Here is a 17,142-nt window from a genome sequence, read left to right as displayed (position 1 = left end):
CGGCACCACAACCCCTACGTCCTTTTGTGGCACCAGCCTCTCTTCTTAGCGCTGTGAGCTGAGTGTAGGGCCTGGTGCCAGGACTCTTGGGTTCTGCCAGCAGCTCTTCTGCTGCCTCACTCAGTCCCTCCTCTGCACCCGCAACTGTGAATGGGGATAACGTCACATCCCCGGGAGCGGGTGGGGTGTGTGTGTGTGTGGGTAAATATGTCGTTTGTGCAGGGCTGTGAGAGTGGTGGATGGACGCAGGGGGCCGTGTACGCTGAGCGGTGTCTGGCAGCCAAGTGGGCATCCCGGAGAGCCCAGGAGCCGAGATGCCGGCGGTTGTTAAGCTAACGGCCTCTGAACGCGCTCGCTAGCTGAGCACGGTTTAAAATCAGCAGCGACTGTGTGTTAAATGATACGAGACGATGGAAATGGAAATGAAATGGTTCAAATCCGGCCGGGGACGGCAGTGGCGATGCAGCCCGAGCAGTGAGCGTTAAAGAAAAACAACCAGCGTGTCTCTGGTGCAATAGCAATTACCAGGGCCAGTTTTAGTGGGATCCTGGAGGCTGCATTGTAGCAGCAGGAGGAGGACGCTGAGAGGCTTGCGTGTGGCTTGGGAGAAGGAAGCTCAGGGCTCATCCCGGCATGCTCAGGTTTGGGACCGCTGGCGTTTAGCCCCAGCTCTGCATGGCTGCTGGGCCTTTGGGGCCTAATGCAGCATTTCCTAGATGGGCAGCCGGGCCCTTTGCGGGGTGTCTGCGTGCAGCCAGCAGGCTGTGCCGAAAGCGATGTACGAACCCTTTGAAGAGCCCAGGCGAACCCGCTTATCCACACTGCAGAGCGGTGCTTGGCATCCAGCCCTCCTGATTTAGCAGGGCCAGACCTGAGCCTGCCCTATCGCGCTGAGTGCAGGGCTCTAGCTTCCTCTCCAGATGTTGGTATTGAACTTTCAAATGCTGGCGGGTGTGGTGAGACACCCCTCCCCCAAGGCCTGGTCCACCCCCTTCCCAATGCAAAATTTTCCTGTTATCTCCTAACGAGCATCCCCCACCCCACTGTCTCTCAACACCTCCAACCCACCCCCAGAAGAGCCCCTTTCCCAGCTCTCTGATGGACTAACGAAACATTTATAAACTAAAAAAAGAAATGTGAGTGATTGGCACGGTTAAAGCAGGTAAACGTTCGCACACAAACGAGTCACGGCCTCAGGTTCTAAAAGGTAAGAGAAGCTCCTATAATAAGCAGCTCTATATGTCCTTCAGGACTAACCCAAGCTTAACAGCTGAGGATCTCTTGCTTATGCTTAGAAGGCTTTGCCCCTCAGATTTTAAACAGCACAGACACAGGCACAGACTTCCGTTTTTCTGGGTGGGTGCTCCACTCCCTCTCCGCCCTGAGGTCCCAGCCCTCTCCACCCCTTCCCCATAGGCCCTGCCCTCACCCCGCCTCTCCCTGCCCCTATTCCAGCCTAAGCACACCCTGCCCTCGCTCTGCCTCTTCCTGCCCCCTTTCCGCCCCCTTCGGCCTGCCGCCGAACAGCTGATCGGTGAGTGGCTAGTTTTTTTCACCGAGCTGAGCACCCACGGAGGCGGCGCCTATGAGTATAGAGATGAAAAAGTTCCTTCTGGTGAGGCATGTTTAGTCTCGTCCCCCAGAGTTCAAACGGATGGGTCGGCCGCATGTCTCCTCTGCATGGGTGTGGGGGGAGCCGACAACAGAGTCTTGTGTTCTCTGATGTCCCGCAGTGGCTTGTCTGATGCCTGTAGAGCTCGTGTTGGGCAGGAGATGACAGCGTTTGGGAGACATTGGTATTTCACACGCGCTAACGCGTCTCTCCTGGCTGTGGGGGGTTCCGGTTTCATAGCAAACACTTTTATCGTTCCAGAGCAAACACTTCAGCGTTACCTTAGAGCCTGGGATACCGATGTGATCAGTGGGATTAATGCAGGCAACAGTTTACAAGCATTTCATAAAATCCAAGCACTTGACACATCTCTATAAAGCGAATCCCTGTTTTAGCAACACTAACGCGCAGCTGAACCAGACTGGGGTCCAGCTCCGCATCTGACAGTGTTCAGGGTGGCCTATGGGGCTGGATATCAGTTAGCGCCTGGTCTGCCAGCGTCACTCCCTCCACATGGCTCTGCTGGCTGTGAAGGCAGGTAGGGAACCGGGACAGTCTGCGGGCAAGACCCAGATTCTCCAGGGTATTTGGGCCCCTGCCGCCGAAATCACTGGGCGTTAGGTAAGAATCTGGGCCCGTGTGACTTTGCCCCCATGATTACAACAGCAGGTCAGTGGCAGAGCTGGGGATAGAGCCTGAGGCCCCTGCTCTGCCCGGTAGACCACACTGCCTTTGGGAGCTCATGAAGGATAAAGGCCCCGCAGATCCCGGATAAGTGACATGCCCCAACTCAGGCTCCAGGTCTCTGTCAGGCTGGGCCTGGGGAGCTGGTTTTCCTAATCCCAAACCCACTCACCATGGAGCGTGTGAAAGTTGACAGGGCCTGGCAGATTGTTGGGTCTGGACTCTGGGAAAGGGGACAGGTGAACAAGGAGGGTCAGAGGAGAAAAGCCAGTGGAAAATAGGGTCAAAGGCAGCAGGTGGGAGGGGAGGGGACTATGCTAAGGAAAAAACAAGTGGGTCTATATGCAACGTGTGGGACCCCGACTTGTGGCAGCCTGGATCACGGGACGCTTCTCTCCCTAGCACACGGCACAGCCCACTCTCCAGCTGGAAATGCATGTGCTCTAAATTGGGCAGCCCATTGGGGGCAAAACCCTGGGCCAGATCCTCAGGGGAGTCGATCAGTGCTGCTCAGGTGAAGCCCCTGGACCTTACTCTCATTTTCGCTGGCTGAGGATCAGGAGTTTAGATCAGTTGTTCTCCGCTTTTCCATCCTGGGGACCCTTCCCTCCTGAGACCCCCATTCCCTCAAGCTGGGACCCTCTCCCAGTTTGCAGTGTGGGGAGGATACGCTGACCGAGACCTCCTGACTCCTGTGTGCGACGCTGTGGTTAGATCCCGGGAGGAGAGGACTCAACCCCTCCCTCCAAGCATCCAGCAGACCCTCCAATTCCCTGAGCCTTGCTCCCCCCTCTCCTCCCCATACCATAACCCACCCCAGTGCCCAAGGATCCTGAGGCGGGTGGGAGCTACACGGCCGTGGCTTGTTGACAGGACCCAGCCATCACCCGGGTGATGACGAGCTTCCTGTCACTTGTCAAGTTCAGGCCCAGCCGTGGTGTGTCTGACACCTGAGGAAGCCAGGCTGCCGTGTCTGTGTCGGATTTCCCCTCCCTGCCACTCCACCCTGTGCTGCAGCTGCCGTGGGGCCTCTCTTAGAGTGCCACTCCTGCCAGGCTGTGATGCAGACCGTGCCCGACAGGCGGGCAGCCTAGCCAAAGAGCCAGAGACTGGTGCTGTTACCAGTCGGGGGAAAGCACGGTCTGGGGAGCGAGGGATTTCCACCTTCTGGGCTGCCCCGAGGGCTGGGGCAGTCCCAAGACCTGCTTTAGTCTTACCTGCCTCCCTACAGGCCGCTCTGCTGGAGCGGAGAGAGGCTTGGATGGATTAGTTGTCGGTAACGATCGATTTCACTGGACACTCACAAACCAACCGTAAATATTTCCATTTCTGGGAGGTGTGAAAAACAAAGAAAAAAAAGAAAAAAACTGCTTGCGCTCGTTACTTAGCGTTTTTTGATTTATATTACTATTTTTTTGACAGTTATAAAAGCTTTTTTTTTTTTTGCATCAGTCAGTGTCTCATTAATTTTTGTCTTTCCCCCTCCCCCCACTTGTTTTATTTTATTGCAGCAGTGGGAAAAAAAAAAATAAAAAAAGGTAAAATAATGCTCAAGTAAACATCCAGGTTATCTGTTGAAATTCTACAAAAAAAAAGAAAAAAGAAAATTGAATTCTGGCCACACCCCATCCTGGCCTGACACAGCCCCCCTTGCCCCCAGCGTGCCCTGTGCTCGAGTCTGGGCGGGGGCGTGTGTTTGGCAAGCAGTGCATTAGCCCAGCCCGCCCTAGACAGAGGACTGTTGTTTCACCTGCTTGACTGTGTCTCCAATGTAAATTGAGCAAGGGGAGGCCAGACACAGTGGAAGTACATTTACATGTAAGGTAAACAAAGCCATCGAACTAGCAAGTGGGGGAGATGGCACTTAATGATCATGCTGGGGGCTGTACCCCAGGAAGCCTTCCTGGCTCTTCAAACAGAGAACTGGCCTTTGGGAAATGGATGCCCAAATCGCTTTCTGTTTCTGCTTCTATCACCTGAGGGACACAAGAGGCCAGAGCTCTTGACACCTGAGAAAGGTGGATCCCTCAGCCCCAGGGGAACTGAGAGCTGACTATAGGTGAGAAACCTGCTTAGACAATGATTGTAACTTGCTGAAGTTAAGTTTTAGACGCTAGAAAGCGTGTTTGGTTTGGTTGTAACTTTGTCTGTCTCTCACTCTGACTTGAAATCATGTAAACCTCTGTCATTAATACATTTATTCTTGTTTTACTACAAAACCATCTCAGTGCTGTTCTAGCGAAGCGTGGGTCGGCGGCTAATCTAGCAGGCTGATGGGGGCTCCGTGTCTCTTTGCAGGCGGCAAACTTAATAACTTCTGTCAGCGCGCAGTGAGAGGGACTGGCCGCCGCAGAGAGACGTCTCTGGGGAGCTAAAGCAACAGCAGCCACCAGGCGCTTACCTTAATCCTCTCCCTCATGTGGGAGGGTCAGTCTTCTTCCATTGGCTGTACTCTCTCCTGGCAGGCTGCGCGGCCGCGGGGTGACGTTGAGGCTGGGGAGGGGAACAAGGAGCACATTTAATAGGTTCTTTGCCCCAGCGAATAACTCATCGAAACATCAGTCACTGTCTGAGCAGCTTTCCTGGGCCAGCCATCTGCTTGTGAAGCCGGGGAGATGTCAGAGCTCGTAGCAATGATTTGCCAGGAGGAGCCCGTTGAGCCAAAGGAAACACGTCAATTGCAAAAATGGCACTTACCTGCACTGCATCGCTCATCCCTCAGCCCCTCTGCCCGGGAGCGGGAGGAGCTGGGTTCAGGGCCCAGTTCACCATTGCCTTGCACCTTGCATAGCCAGCTCATCACTCTGCCAGGACCCGAGCTAGCTAGATGAGTTATCTCGGGAACGCGAGCTGGAGCTGCAAGCACGCTCCCTGGCGGCATACACAAGAGAGCCGTGCCAAACAAAGACGGGACACGGCAGAGCCCTTCGGGCCTAGGAGGGGGTGGAGACAAGAATGGGGAGGAGAACGAGCCACTGGCAGATGTGGCTTTGAAGGAGGAGTGAGAGGGTGCTGGGATCTGGCCGGCTGCACCGGGGTAAGCGGGGAGAAGGAAAGTAGAAACGAAGAGCTGAAGTGCCCAGGTCAGTGGCCCAGGCCAGGCTGTAGCGTCGCACCCAGTGCTCGGCGGTAACAGGTTTGGCTCCCAAGGTGGGCAGAGGCGGTGGATTGGAGCATTGCTGGCTGGCGTGGCAGGATTCATGCAGCTGAGAGTCCCGGTATGGGCGGAGCGGTCCCAGAGAGAGGGTCGGGGATTCAGCAGGCGGCGGGCATGCAATGGCTGGGGGCTAGACTACGGCAGATGTGGGCAGGGAGTCGGACGCGCACAGATCCCCGGGCGACTGGGTGCCGCAGAGCCGGTAAACCCTCCTCATTCTCCCGCCTCTGCCTCGCAGGTTCCTACCTGATGGTCAACGCCTCCCAGCACGCGCAGGGGCAGAAAGCGCATCTCCTCTTCCAGACGCTGAGCGAGAACGACACCCACTGCCTCCAGTTCAGCTACTTCATGTACAGCCGGGATGGCCACAGCCCCGGCTCCCTCAACGTCTACGTGAAGGTGAACGGGGGCCCGCTGGGCAGCCTGGTGTGGAACGTGTCCGGCTCCCATGGGCGCCAGTGGCACCAGGCCGAGCTGGCCGTCAGCATGTTCTGGCCCAACGAGTACCAGGTGAGCGGGAAGCCTCCCTCAGGGCGGAGGCTGGGAGATGGTCGTGAGGAGGCCGCAGGGGGATTTGGGACAGTAACTGAGCTGAGTGGGCCATGGAGGAGAGAGAGGCCTTTGAACTCGCCGCCACGCAGCTCTCCGGCCGGGCGCCAAGGGACACCGCTGCCCCTATTGCAGGGCCTGATCCTGAGCCCGTGGCTGGGCCCGGGGCCTTGCTCCTGAAGAACACACACAGCTGCCTCTTGATGACCCACGGCCCCCCTTGTTATTCCAGCCCTGGGTCCCCCATTGCGCCGGTACCCCTCAGTCCCAACCCCCCCAGGCTATTCCAGCCCTGGGCCCCCCCATCGCACCAGTACCCCTCAATCCCAACTCACAGCCCCCAGCTATTCCAGCCCTGGGCCCCCCCATCGCACCGGTACCCCTCAATCCCAACCCACACACCCCTGGCTATTCCAGCCCTGGGCCCCCCCATCGCATCAGTACCCCTCAATCCCAACTCACAGCCCCCCGGCTATTCCAGCCTTGGGCCCCCCCCATTGCACCGGTACCCCTCAATCCCAACCCACAGCCCCCCGGCTATTCCAGCCCGGGGCCCCCATCGCACTGGTACCCCTCAATCCCAACCACACACCTGGCTATTCCAGCCCTGGGCCCCCCCATCGCATCAGTACCCCTCAATCCCAACCCACAGCCCCACTGGCTATTCCAGCCCTGGGCCTCCCCATTGCGCCGGTACCCCTCAATCCCAACCCACACACCCCTGGCTATTCCAGCCCTGGGCCCCCCCATCACACCGGTACCCCTCAATCCCAACTCACAGCCCCCCGGCTATTCCAGCCTTGGGCCCCCCCATTGCACCGGTACCCCTCAATCCCAACCCACAGCCCCCCGGCTATTCCAGCCCTGGGCCCCCCCATTGCACTGGTACCCCTCAATTCCAATCCACAGCCCCCCTGGCTATTCCAGCCCTGGGCCCCCCATTGCGCCGGTACCCCTCAATCCCAACCCACAGCCCCCCGGCTATTCCAGCCCTGGGTCCCCCATCGCACCGGTACCCCTCAGTCCCAACCCCCCGCCCCCTGGCTATTCCAGCCCTGGGCCCCCCCATCGCATCAGTACCCCTCAATCCCAACTCACAGCCCCCCGGCTATTCCAGCCCTGGGCCCCCAGTGCACCGGTACCCCTCAATCCCAACCCACAGCCCCCCGGCTATTCCAGCCCTGGGTCCCCCATCGCACCGGTACCCCTCAGTCCCAACCCACAGCCCCCCTGGCTATTCCAGCCCTGGGCCCCCCCCATTGTACCGGTACCCCTCAATCCCAACCCACAGCCCCTCTGGCTATTCCAGCCCTGGGCCCCCAACCCCTCTGCCTAGCTTGCCAATGCCCCTCACTCCCAGCTTGCAACCGTGTGCCATCCCAGTCCTGCCCCCAAGCGGTGCTGCTGCCTAGCCCGAGAAGTGTGCCCCTTTCCTGCCCTCCCCGCAAGCTCCGGAGGTCCCGTCTTGAGAAGCACTGATGTGGTGTCTGTCTGAGCTGCTTAGTGCCGTGAAGGGGGGTCTCGTGGGAGCGCTCTGTGCTCAGCGGGCTGGCGTGTCTAGCTGCCAGCCAGGCCGGGTGTACCCGGAGAGTCAGCCCCCCTCTGCGTTTTGGCTCCTCGGCTTCCCATGGTAGCAGGTGCCCGGGAGGCGGTGGGGGGCAGCGCCGACGTGAAGAACTGTTAAAACGAACAATCATCTAGTTTCCTTTTGGTAACGGTTTGATCCAAGCCAAGACATGGACCCAGGCTGCAGAATTCGAATCTGGCCCCAGAGCCCTAGTCCCAGGCAGAGTTTGGGGCAGTCTGCTGCAGGGATTTGGATCAGCCTGTTGTTCAGATGAGGCCAGCCTCATGATTAAGATGCTGCCTCCCCCCCGGGCTTGGGCTCAACTGTGCTCATCTCCGGGCCCTTCCCCTGCGAGTGTGGCCGTGCCCGTGGCCGGGGGCAGCGGATCACCTCGGTGACAGGCGTGTCTGGTTGCCCCCAGGTCCTGTTCGAGGCGGTGATCTCTGGCGAGCGCAGAGGATACCTCGGCTTGGACGACATCCTGCTCTTGAATTATCCGTGCTGTGAGTATCGCAGCAGCCTGGCTCCGGCCCCCTTCCTGACAGTCATCCTGTCCTCGGAGCCCTCACGCTGCCAGTGCCGCGTCCCGCTGATGAGCCATTTGGCAGGACTCTGGGAACTGGCTGCCGCCCCACGAGCATTAGCGACCCGCTGTCGGAGCAGGGCCAAAGGGGGAGGCTCCAGGAGCAGCTGCCGCGGGGGAAGGGACATGGGGGTCGGGGTTGTGAGGGGGGCGTCTTTCATCAGCAAGGAGCATGGGCAGCCTCCTCCTAGCCAGAAAAGCAGGAACCCTCAGGGGCTGGGCACCACTGGCTAGTGGCTAGCGCTGGGCAGTGCCAGGTGGGAGAGCTGCCTAGTGAATGGTGCCTGGCAGGGCTGCTTGGTCACACGGAGCCCCGTGCATGCTGGGCAGGGTGCTGGGCGGATGTGGTCAGCAAGGCTGAGATATTTATCTCACTGTGGAGTCCCCAGCCTTTGAGCTCAGGAGCTGGCAGCGCTGGGACTCTTGACGCTGCAGGGGAATGGCTGAATCGCCCCCTGATGAGTCTCTGCGTCGACGGGACACAAACCCCAGCTCTGCTCCCCCTGGGAGAACGCAGGCCAATCGCCAGGCCTCCATGTCCCCTTTAAAAGGGACAGCTCCAGTGGGGAGAAAGGGACAAGTTAACGGGGGCTGGCCGCTGGGGCAGGGAGCTAACACCCGGCAGACAGGATGAGGCAATGGAGCGGAATGTGCACCTGGGCTAAATGGTGGCCCCGCAAAGCCAGACAGTTCCAGTGTCGGTTGGGGGTTCACCCCATGCCTCTCCCAGCCCTGGCGCAGTCCCTGCAGGGAAGGAGGGCTCTGCAGGAAATCAGTGCCATCCAATGGAAAACCCCTGCATGGCAGGTGGGATTTCAAGGCTACCAGGCTGTACTGGCTCCCGACTTGCATCTGAGCTTATGATGTCACAGCAATCGCCTCCATGTCTTAAGTTTTCATGGCTACGCTGCCTTCCCTGCAGCCCTTTTGGCTGTGGTTTGTATACCCTGGAGTGGTTGCACCATAGAATATCAGCAGTGAGGATTTGTATATCCAGGCTGCAGACCTCACTCCATTGAGTCCTGCAGTCTGCGTCTGCTGGTCATCCGTCCCTCCCACAAAGCGCTTGGGCCACATTGCAGCTATGGGAGAAAATGCCTTCCTGCCCCCCAAAAGAAACGAAGTCCTGAAGCATGAGCTTTGATTACTCCTAACCTATCCAAATGGTGGAGGAGGGAGCCACAGAGTTTGGATCTGAATATTGGGGTCTTTGATTCAGGCCCTTAGCTAATTAATATTGATTATTAAATGGTCCAGCTCCTGCTAAAGCCATGAACCTGGAGCAGGAAAGCAGCACGCTCTGTAGCCACGTTCCAGCTGCAGACGCAGAGCCTGGGGTGGCTTTGTGCTCCTGGGAGCCAGCACCTTGTGTCGTGGGTGTGTTGGGGAGCTCGCTGGGGAGAGGGAAGGGACTGGCAGGTAGCTGCAGAGTAGCCCGAGTGCCTGGATCCCTGTGTGACTATTTACCTCTCTGTTCTGGCAGCCAAAGCGCCTCATTTCTCCCGCCTGGGCGACGTGGAGGTCAACGCCGGGCAGAACGCCACCTTCCAGTGCGTGGCAGCCGGGAAGGCGTTGGAGGCGGAGAGGTTCCTCATGCAGGTAACTGAGGGGTGGTGGGGTGTGGGGGGGTCTGGTCTGCCAGCGTAGAGCCTTTCGCTGGCTCCATTGCACCCCCTGGAACTCCCTGAGATGGAGTCGGCTCGTTCCCCGCCTCACTGCCGCACGGGGGCTGTGACTGGCTCAGCACTCGGGGGGCAGGGCTGCACGGTCCACTCTGGAGAACAGGAAGGGGGAAGGAAGTGAGCAGTGAGGGACGGGGTGTGGGGGCCTGCCCCTATTTGCCATGGGAATACCATCAGAAGATCAAAAACTACAGATGAGGGCGATCCCCCCGCCTGTAACCAGCCCTCCCTCGGAGGCCCAGCCTGCTGCCCTCTCCCAGGCAAAGCGTCCTTCGCGACCAGGTCTGGACCCCCAGGTAGGAGTGGGAGATATGGGCCGTTATAGCCCCAGGCCCATAACCTCACCCCTCCCCCTGCGCCCCTGCAGTGCCATTCCCAGCCGTTCCTTTGGGGGGCGGGGTGAGCAGCGCGCTCCCACCCAGAGCGATGCCCCGAGCTGCTCCCCAGCCACCAGCCCTGAGAGGGCTCTGGATGGCTCAGCGGGCGAGGCTTTCAGGGAGAACCCAGTGGAGAGAAACAGGATGAGGGGATCACCCCTCCTGCCTGGGCAGCGGTAGGGAGCAAGCACAGGAGGGCTGGGCAGCATGAGCTGCCTGGGGATCCCCCCAACGTCTTCTCTTTCTGGCCGGCAGAGGCAGAATGGAGCTGTCGCCCTGGCCGCCTCAGTGAAGCACATCAGCCATAGAAGGTTCCTGGCTACCTTCCAGCTGGACCAGGTCTCCAAGGGGGAGCAGGATCTTTACCGCTGCGTCAGCCAGTCTGTGCGGGGCTCCGGCGTCTCCAACTTTGCCGAGCTGATTGTGAAAGGTGAGGGTGACGCGCGCTGACACTCAAGGAGGGGCCTGGAGCGGAGGATCTCAAAGCGTGTTACAAAGCTGTCACGTGAACTCAGGCCATTAACTAACATGATGCTAAACATGAGAGGCCAAGTCACGTTTAAAAGGTATTAGGTGGTTATGTTGAACCCTCCAGTCTGCTCTCTGGCCAGGGTTAACCGTGGCCACCACATTACTGTCCTTGTCTACATGCAGGGCACAATCATGTCTGACGTGGTGGTAGCTAACCTGTGGGAGTTACCGTGCCCTGTTCGCAGTGTGAACGTGGCCTGCCTGCTTCTCTCTGGGATTCATCCCGCCCGAGCTGCTTGGCACAAACTCGAGTCAACATTCTCAGAAGCGGCAACTGACCCTGGGCCCTTCTGTTTCCCGTGGCTCAAGGCCTGCTTTTCCGAGGCACCGAGCACCTGCAAATCCAGGGGCAGTCAGTGGGACTTGGCACTTCTGAAACCAGGTCTGAGGTGTCTTGCTGACAACTTCCCAGGGGGTTGATTTTGGTCCACTGTATTCTAATTCTATGCTCATGACGTTCCCTTTGCTCAGGGCTTCTCACTGGTATAGAGTGAGGTAGTGCTTCATCCTGAAGGATCCTAACCTGCTGGAGTTGTATGAACCCAGTGAAGTCAATAGGAGCCTTTTCTTGATTTGACTGGGCACTGGAACACGTTATATGCACCTCTTCTCCCTACCACTGACATGCGTCTGCCTCTGGGGTGGAGCGCTGCAGCTGTTCAGCAGTGCACTCCAGTAATGTGCGGCCTTGTGTATTATGGCTGTTAGCTCAACACAAATCAAGGGGGATGTAAGGACTTAGGAACATAAGAACTGCCAGATTGGATCAGGCCCAATGTCCATCTAGCCCAGTGTCCTGTCTCTGACAGTGGCCAGCAGCAGCTGCTTCAGAGGAAGGTACAAGAAACCCTGCAGTTGTGAGGCCTTTGTGAGATAACTTGCTTCCTGAGGTTTTTCCCCCTAACCTCTAGTAGTAGAGGTTAGCTTATGCCCTTAAGCACGAGCTCTTAGTTATTTGTTAAATTTGTATTATGATTAGGGGTCTTCTTAAATCGCGGAGAAATCACACCTTTTTTGCGGGTAGATCACGGCATACATAGCAAATTTAGTGGATGTTATGTATGCTGTGACCAACCTGTGAAAAACGTGTGATTTTATTGTAGGGGGCTCGTGGTATTGCCATCCTTACTTCTCCACTGCTGCTGGCGTTGCCTGAAGCTGGCGGTGGGAGAGCAGCGGCTGCTGTCTGGGCACCCAGCTCTGAAGGCAGCGCTGCCGCCAGCAGCAGCACAGAAGTAAGGGTGGCAATACCATGCCGTTCTCCGCTCTGCCTTCAGAGCTGGGTGGCCGGAGACCATATTTAATGAGGGAGACCATATTTCACAGTCCATGATGCGATTTTCATGGCTATGAATTTGATAGACCCCTAATTATTATAACTGATCGCCTTGGTATCTGGATACAGGTCCAGTCCCTTTTAAAATCCTGCCTCAATGCTATGTAGTAGCAATAGTTCCACAGACTAATTGTGCCATCTCTCAATACCCAGTGGGAGGAAGGAGTTTTTAGCTTAGCACAGTGGGACCTCACTAATTCTCACTGACTGGCTTTTGCAAGTCAGCGAATGCAGACAATTAAAAAGGAGGCAAAAGTATGCATCCTCCAAATGTACTGTGTTCGTTTATTTTGACGGTTGTGGCGAAGCGTTAATTATTGATGACAGAATTTCACAGCACCGTGGCAACTGCTTGGAAGCATATTCTGTTAAAAAAAAAAAAAAACAAAAAAAACCCACAATGAAGTTCTGGTCACATGAGACCTTGCTGCTGCCTGTGCTGTTAAACCTCGGAGGAGCGTGTGTGTGTGTGTGTGTGTGTGAACGCGCTTATGCATTCGTGAGTCACGTGACTGCTTCATTTGTAGGTGTGAATTCTAAAGAGTTTTGCTGTGTTCAGGACCGAATCGTGCTCTCGGTTCCAGCAGTATAAATCCCCTGATCTCACGCTGCTGCCACACACCAAAGACGATGACAGAGTAAACTTGCCAACGAGGAGAAATTTGCAACCATCCGGATTGCTAGCAATGAGCCAGATTCTGCTCTTGTTTACAACAGAGTGAATCCGGAGTGAAGGCAGAGCGGCTGCTCTTAGAATCGAATTGGAGCCGGCATCCTTATTAGGCCAGGGTCCTTTGAGCTAAATGGTAAAGAAGAAAGTCTGAATGTTAATTTAGTCTCTCTTTGTGTTGCGGCAGCACTAGAGATCAGCTCCCCATTGTGCTCGGGGACACACACGGCAGTAGGTGCTTCTTGGTCCAAAGAGCTTCCAGTGTGAATAGATGAGACAGACTGAAGGTGGGAGAAATGATTGTTATCCCCTTGTTACAAATGGGGCACTGAGGCACATCTAGGACGCACAGGGGGTTGGTGGTAGATCAGGGAACTGCACCTGGGTTTCCTGAGTCCTAGGACACCCCTTCAAACCACAAGTTGTGCAGTGTGGTTGCTGGAAAGACGATGGCTTGCCAGGGTACAAGCACCAGTGAAGCAGAAGGGGAACGTTCCATTCACCCCTTTTATCTTTCTGCAGAGCCCCCCACGCCCATCGCTCCCCCCCAGCTGCTCCGAGCAGGCTCCACCTACCTGATCATCCAGCTCAACACCAACTCCATCATCGGCGACGGCCCCATTGTGCGCAAGGAGATCGAGTACCGCATGACCTCGGGGCCCTGGTCGGAGGTCCACGCCGTCAACATGCAGACCTACAAGCTGTGGCACCTGGATCCCGACACGGAGTACGAGATCAGCGTGCTGCTCACGCGGCCGGGGGACGGAGGGACTGGCAAGCCGGGGCCGCCCCTCATAAGCAGGACCAAATGCGCAGGTAGGCACTCTCCTTAACGCGGGAGGCTCCAGGGTACTGGCTGGTCCTTGATGGACAAGGATCTGCATATGGGTATCCACTGGGTGTGGTGTAAAACCTGGGCACAATATTTTTCTGGACTGGTGACGGTCTCTTTGGTTGTTCCAAAGTCCTGGTCAGGGATATGGAGGGGATGTTTCCCAGGACTTTCCTAGTCATCCAGCGGCCCTGAACTACCCCCCGTCCCACTCGTATATTGGGGCTTGTCTACACTGGTAGAATTATACCAGGGTAGTTAAACCACTGTAGTTATACCAGCATAACTCCCCATGTGGCCAGTCTTATTCTGGGAAGTTTCAACCACTTCCAAAATGGCATAAGCTCAACTGGAAAAGGCCCCTCTTATACTGGAATGAGTGTCCATGTTGGGGGTGGAGGGGCAGGATAGGACCCTGCTTTTTATTTCATGCACAGCCTAGGAACAGGGATGTGGTCCAGTGATTACAGGAGGAAATGGAAGAGCAGGGCTCCTGGGTTTCATTGTCAGCTCTAAGAAGGGAGTGGGGTCTAGTAGTTAGAGCTGGGGATGGGGCGTTCAGGATTCCTGGGTTTGTTTCCCAGCTCTGCCACTGACTCCCTAAGTGACCTCAGGCAAGCCACTTAACCTTCCCGTGTTCGTTAAAGCTGAGAAGTTGTGGCAAAGGGCCCTATGTCCTTGGCTGTTTCCTATGGTGAAGTCTTTGCAGCTCTTGTTATGACGTTACCAGTTTGCAGTCAGACAGATATTAACCACCAACCCAGGCTGATGGAAAATCGAAGCGCCCCAAAGAAAACCCTCCTGGCACAGGCGCTGGCTCTGCAGTCTAGATTTACTGTTTAATACACTAACAGGGGCCTCAGTAAACTGACAAATAGTTGTTGCTTCAGCAACTGGGTAAAGCAACAGTCAGCGCTCGCTGGCAGCAGGAGGATTAATAACAGCCCAGAACAATGAGGTTTCGCACCCGCCATAACTCAGCTCCAGAGCAGCCGTTTCTTAGAGGCAGGTTGGTAGAGCAGTCGCGGAGGTGCCGAGTGGGTTAAAAGGCAGGGGAGGACCGTGTGTGAGCAAAGCGCTGGGGCGGCTTTCTGGGCTGGGCGGGGGACGAAGGAAGCACAGGGGGGCTTCCGCTAGCTCGTGGCCCCACTGCGCTAGGCACACACCACATGAGCATCCCCGCCCCACAGAGCTGGCAGGCTGAGAGATGGGACCATACTGGTGGGTGGGGGGAGATGGGCTAACAAGAATCCCAAGGGAGTTGGGCGCTTTTCTGAGGTCTGGCAACATTTGGGTGCCTTCGTCCTGTGAGACCCTCCTGCTTCCACGTTCTTTCTGTCGGGGACGCGACGAGAAGGAGCCCCGGAAAAGTCTCGCAATCTTTCCAGCCCCAACAAAACGAGGTGCACAGCAAATAACAATGAACACTTGCTCGATGGTGCTTGTATAGCCCCATCATCCCAGCCAGTGAGGACCTCTCACCCCCCCAACGCCCCACTGTAAGTGACTTGCATAGAGTCAGACGCAGGAAGTCGGTGGCAGAGCTAGCCCAGAGCACCTGAGCTGCAGAGTGGTGCTTTAAGCACAAGCCCGTCCTTCCTCAAGTGGCGGCTTCTAGCCGACCTGGACTCCAACCCTGTGCAAACACGTTCCATCACAAGGGTGGCCAGCTGTCCGGTTTTCGAAAAGGGGACCTGATGATGATGTCCGGTCAGATCTACTGACTGGACACCCAGTGTCTGGTTACTGCGGGCGGGAGAGGCAGGGAGGTGCTGAGTCATCACCCGCGCCAGCCCCATCTCATCTGGGGCCGCCTCCTACCTGCGTCGGGTGGCGGCTCCACAGGTGAGTCCCTCCCAACCCATGCTGGGGGGGGCAGGGAGAGGGCAGGGAGAGGGGAAGAGCAGCGAGCAACGGGGAGAGGGGAAAAGAGGAGCGAATGGGGGAGCCTCGGGGGAAGAGGCAGGGCAGAGGTGAGGCCTGGAGGAAGGGGTGCGGCAGGGGTGGGGTCAGAGGGGGGCAGGGCAGGGCAGAGGCAGGGCCCCTGGAGTGTCTGTTTTTTTTATATTACAAAGTTGGCAACCCGAAAGGGACCCTTGAGATGGTTGCGACGGACAGGCTACGTCGGCAGATGCGTCCCGAGGCCATTGCCTTCTCGAGCTCCAGGCTGCACAGCGCCCCCCGGGGGGGAATCGGTGGCAGTGCAAGTCCAGGAGCCGTTGGCTGCATGTGCTCACAGAACTTCAAAGGGCAGCTGCCTTCAGCTGCCACAGATCTGCTGCTAATTGACTTCTGAGCAACAGCATCCTGCAGCATTGGCTCTGCTCTCTTGTTCCTTCACGGCGAGCCTTTCGTGAGGGTTGGCTGGGTTGTCACTGGGGGAGCGTGACTTCCAGCGTGACTCCTGTCCCTCGGAGACTGGGGCACAATCAGCTGGATGGCAGGGGCAGAGGACCGGCCTGAATTCATTCCAGGGCAGCACCAGCATCCAGGCTGGGATTTCCTCCATCTCGCCTGGCAGAGGCCCAGACTTTGTTAGCAAACAGTCCCCCGGCCCTGACCTCTCCGTCTCCTTGATCCGAGATCAAAAGCAGGGAGCTGGCTTGCCTGGCTGGTAGCTCAGCTGACCTAGTGAACAAACACATGCCGCGAGAGGGCTTGCTAACGAAGCCTGCACTCTAATCAGACTCGTTAAAGGCTGGCGGGGTGCACTGGGTAGGTCTGAACCTTAAAGCACAGCAAATGTACCGTGCTGATCCGGACCCAGGAGCATTGATCGTCAGTGCGTTAGTAAGAACAGCACCCTGCAGCTGCCCGCATGACACTTGATACAGAGGCAGGGGGGATCAGTGAACTCCCTATAGCGGGAAGCACAGTCTGAGTCGAGCATCTCTCCTTAGAAATGGGTGACGCACAGAAGCGTTGGCAAGCCTCCAGATCAGGAATGGGCCTGAGCCCGACTCCGACTTGGATCAGAACCTCCCCAAAGCTCCTGCAGCCTGGTGGAGAGGAAGGTTGGCCTTGTGTCTCAGACACAGCGCTGGGAGGAGATCTCAGACACAGTGCAGGCATCAGGGTGTCACTGCGCCATGATTGACTCGACGATGGGGGGGTTGGCCATGAAGATGCAAGTGGGGACACTCTCCAGTCCTTTCAGTCTGGCTTGCAGGAGGAAGGTCAGCTGCACAGGCATCAGCTGTGTAAAAAGGAGGGTGGGCGACTCCCTTGTCCAGAGGCGATGTGCCCATTTCTCTGACTTTCAGGCTGGATACGTGGGGGAAGCTCCCTTCATTCTCCTGTGCTTGGTTTTAAGCAGACTGCAGGTTTTATAACATTTGCTTACACATTCATCAAAATATTTGCCCTGATGGCTAACCCCATTTTAAAGCAGGAGAAAATCTGGGTGGCTGTATTTTGGAATGGCCCAGGTGGCTGTGTTTCGGAATGGGCTGCCTGATTGTGTGACCGATGACAACACTGTGTACTGTGCCTGTTGAGAAATCATGAGCTGTACTCTTCGGTAGCACCGTCCTTCTGCTCTGGCCCATCTCTGATTATGCAG

General features: G+C 57.0%; 1 protein-coding gene across 7 annotated transcripts in view; it reads left to right on the top strand.

Annotated features, from left to right (window-relative positions):
• PTPRU (protein tyrosine phosphatase receptor type U) overlaps window positions 1–17,142 on the top strand; it is a 327,477-nt gene that overhangs the window by 172,537 nt on the left and 137,798 nt on the right. For all 7 annotated transcript variants that reach the window (XM_039511303.1, XM_039511302.1, XM_039511300.1 and 4 more), the window contains 5 exons: window positions 5,692–5,963; window positions 7,991–8,072; window positions 9,636–9,751; window positions 10,467–10,641; window positions 13,271–13,564. In XM_039511303.1, the coding sequence (XP_039367237.1) occupies window positions 5,692–5,963; window positions 7,991–8,072; window positions 9,636–9,751; window positions 10,467–10,641; window positions 13,271–13,564 (939 nt within the window). The remainder of the gene's footprint in view (window positions 1–5,691; window positions 5,964–7,990; window positions 8,073–9,635; window positions 9,752–10,466; window positions 10,642–13,270; window positions 13,565–17,142) is intronic.

Source organism: Mauremys reevesii, linkage group 23 (genome assembly GCF_016161935.1).
Source record: "Mauremys reevesii isolate NIE-2019 linkage group 23, ASM1616193v1, whole genome shotgun sequence".
Taxonomy (NCBI): domain Eukaryota; kingdom Metazoa; phylum Chordata; order Testudines; family Geoemydidae; genus Mauremys; species Mauremys reevesii.
This window is presented reverse-complemented; position numbering and strand designations above follow the sequence as displayed.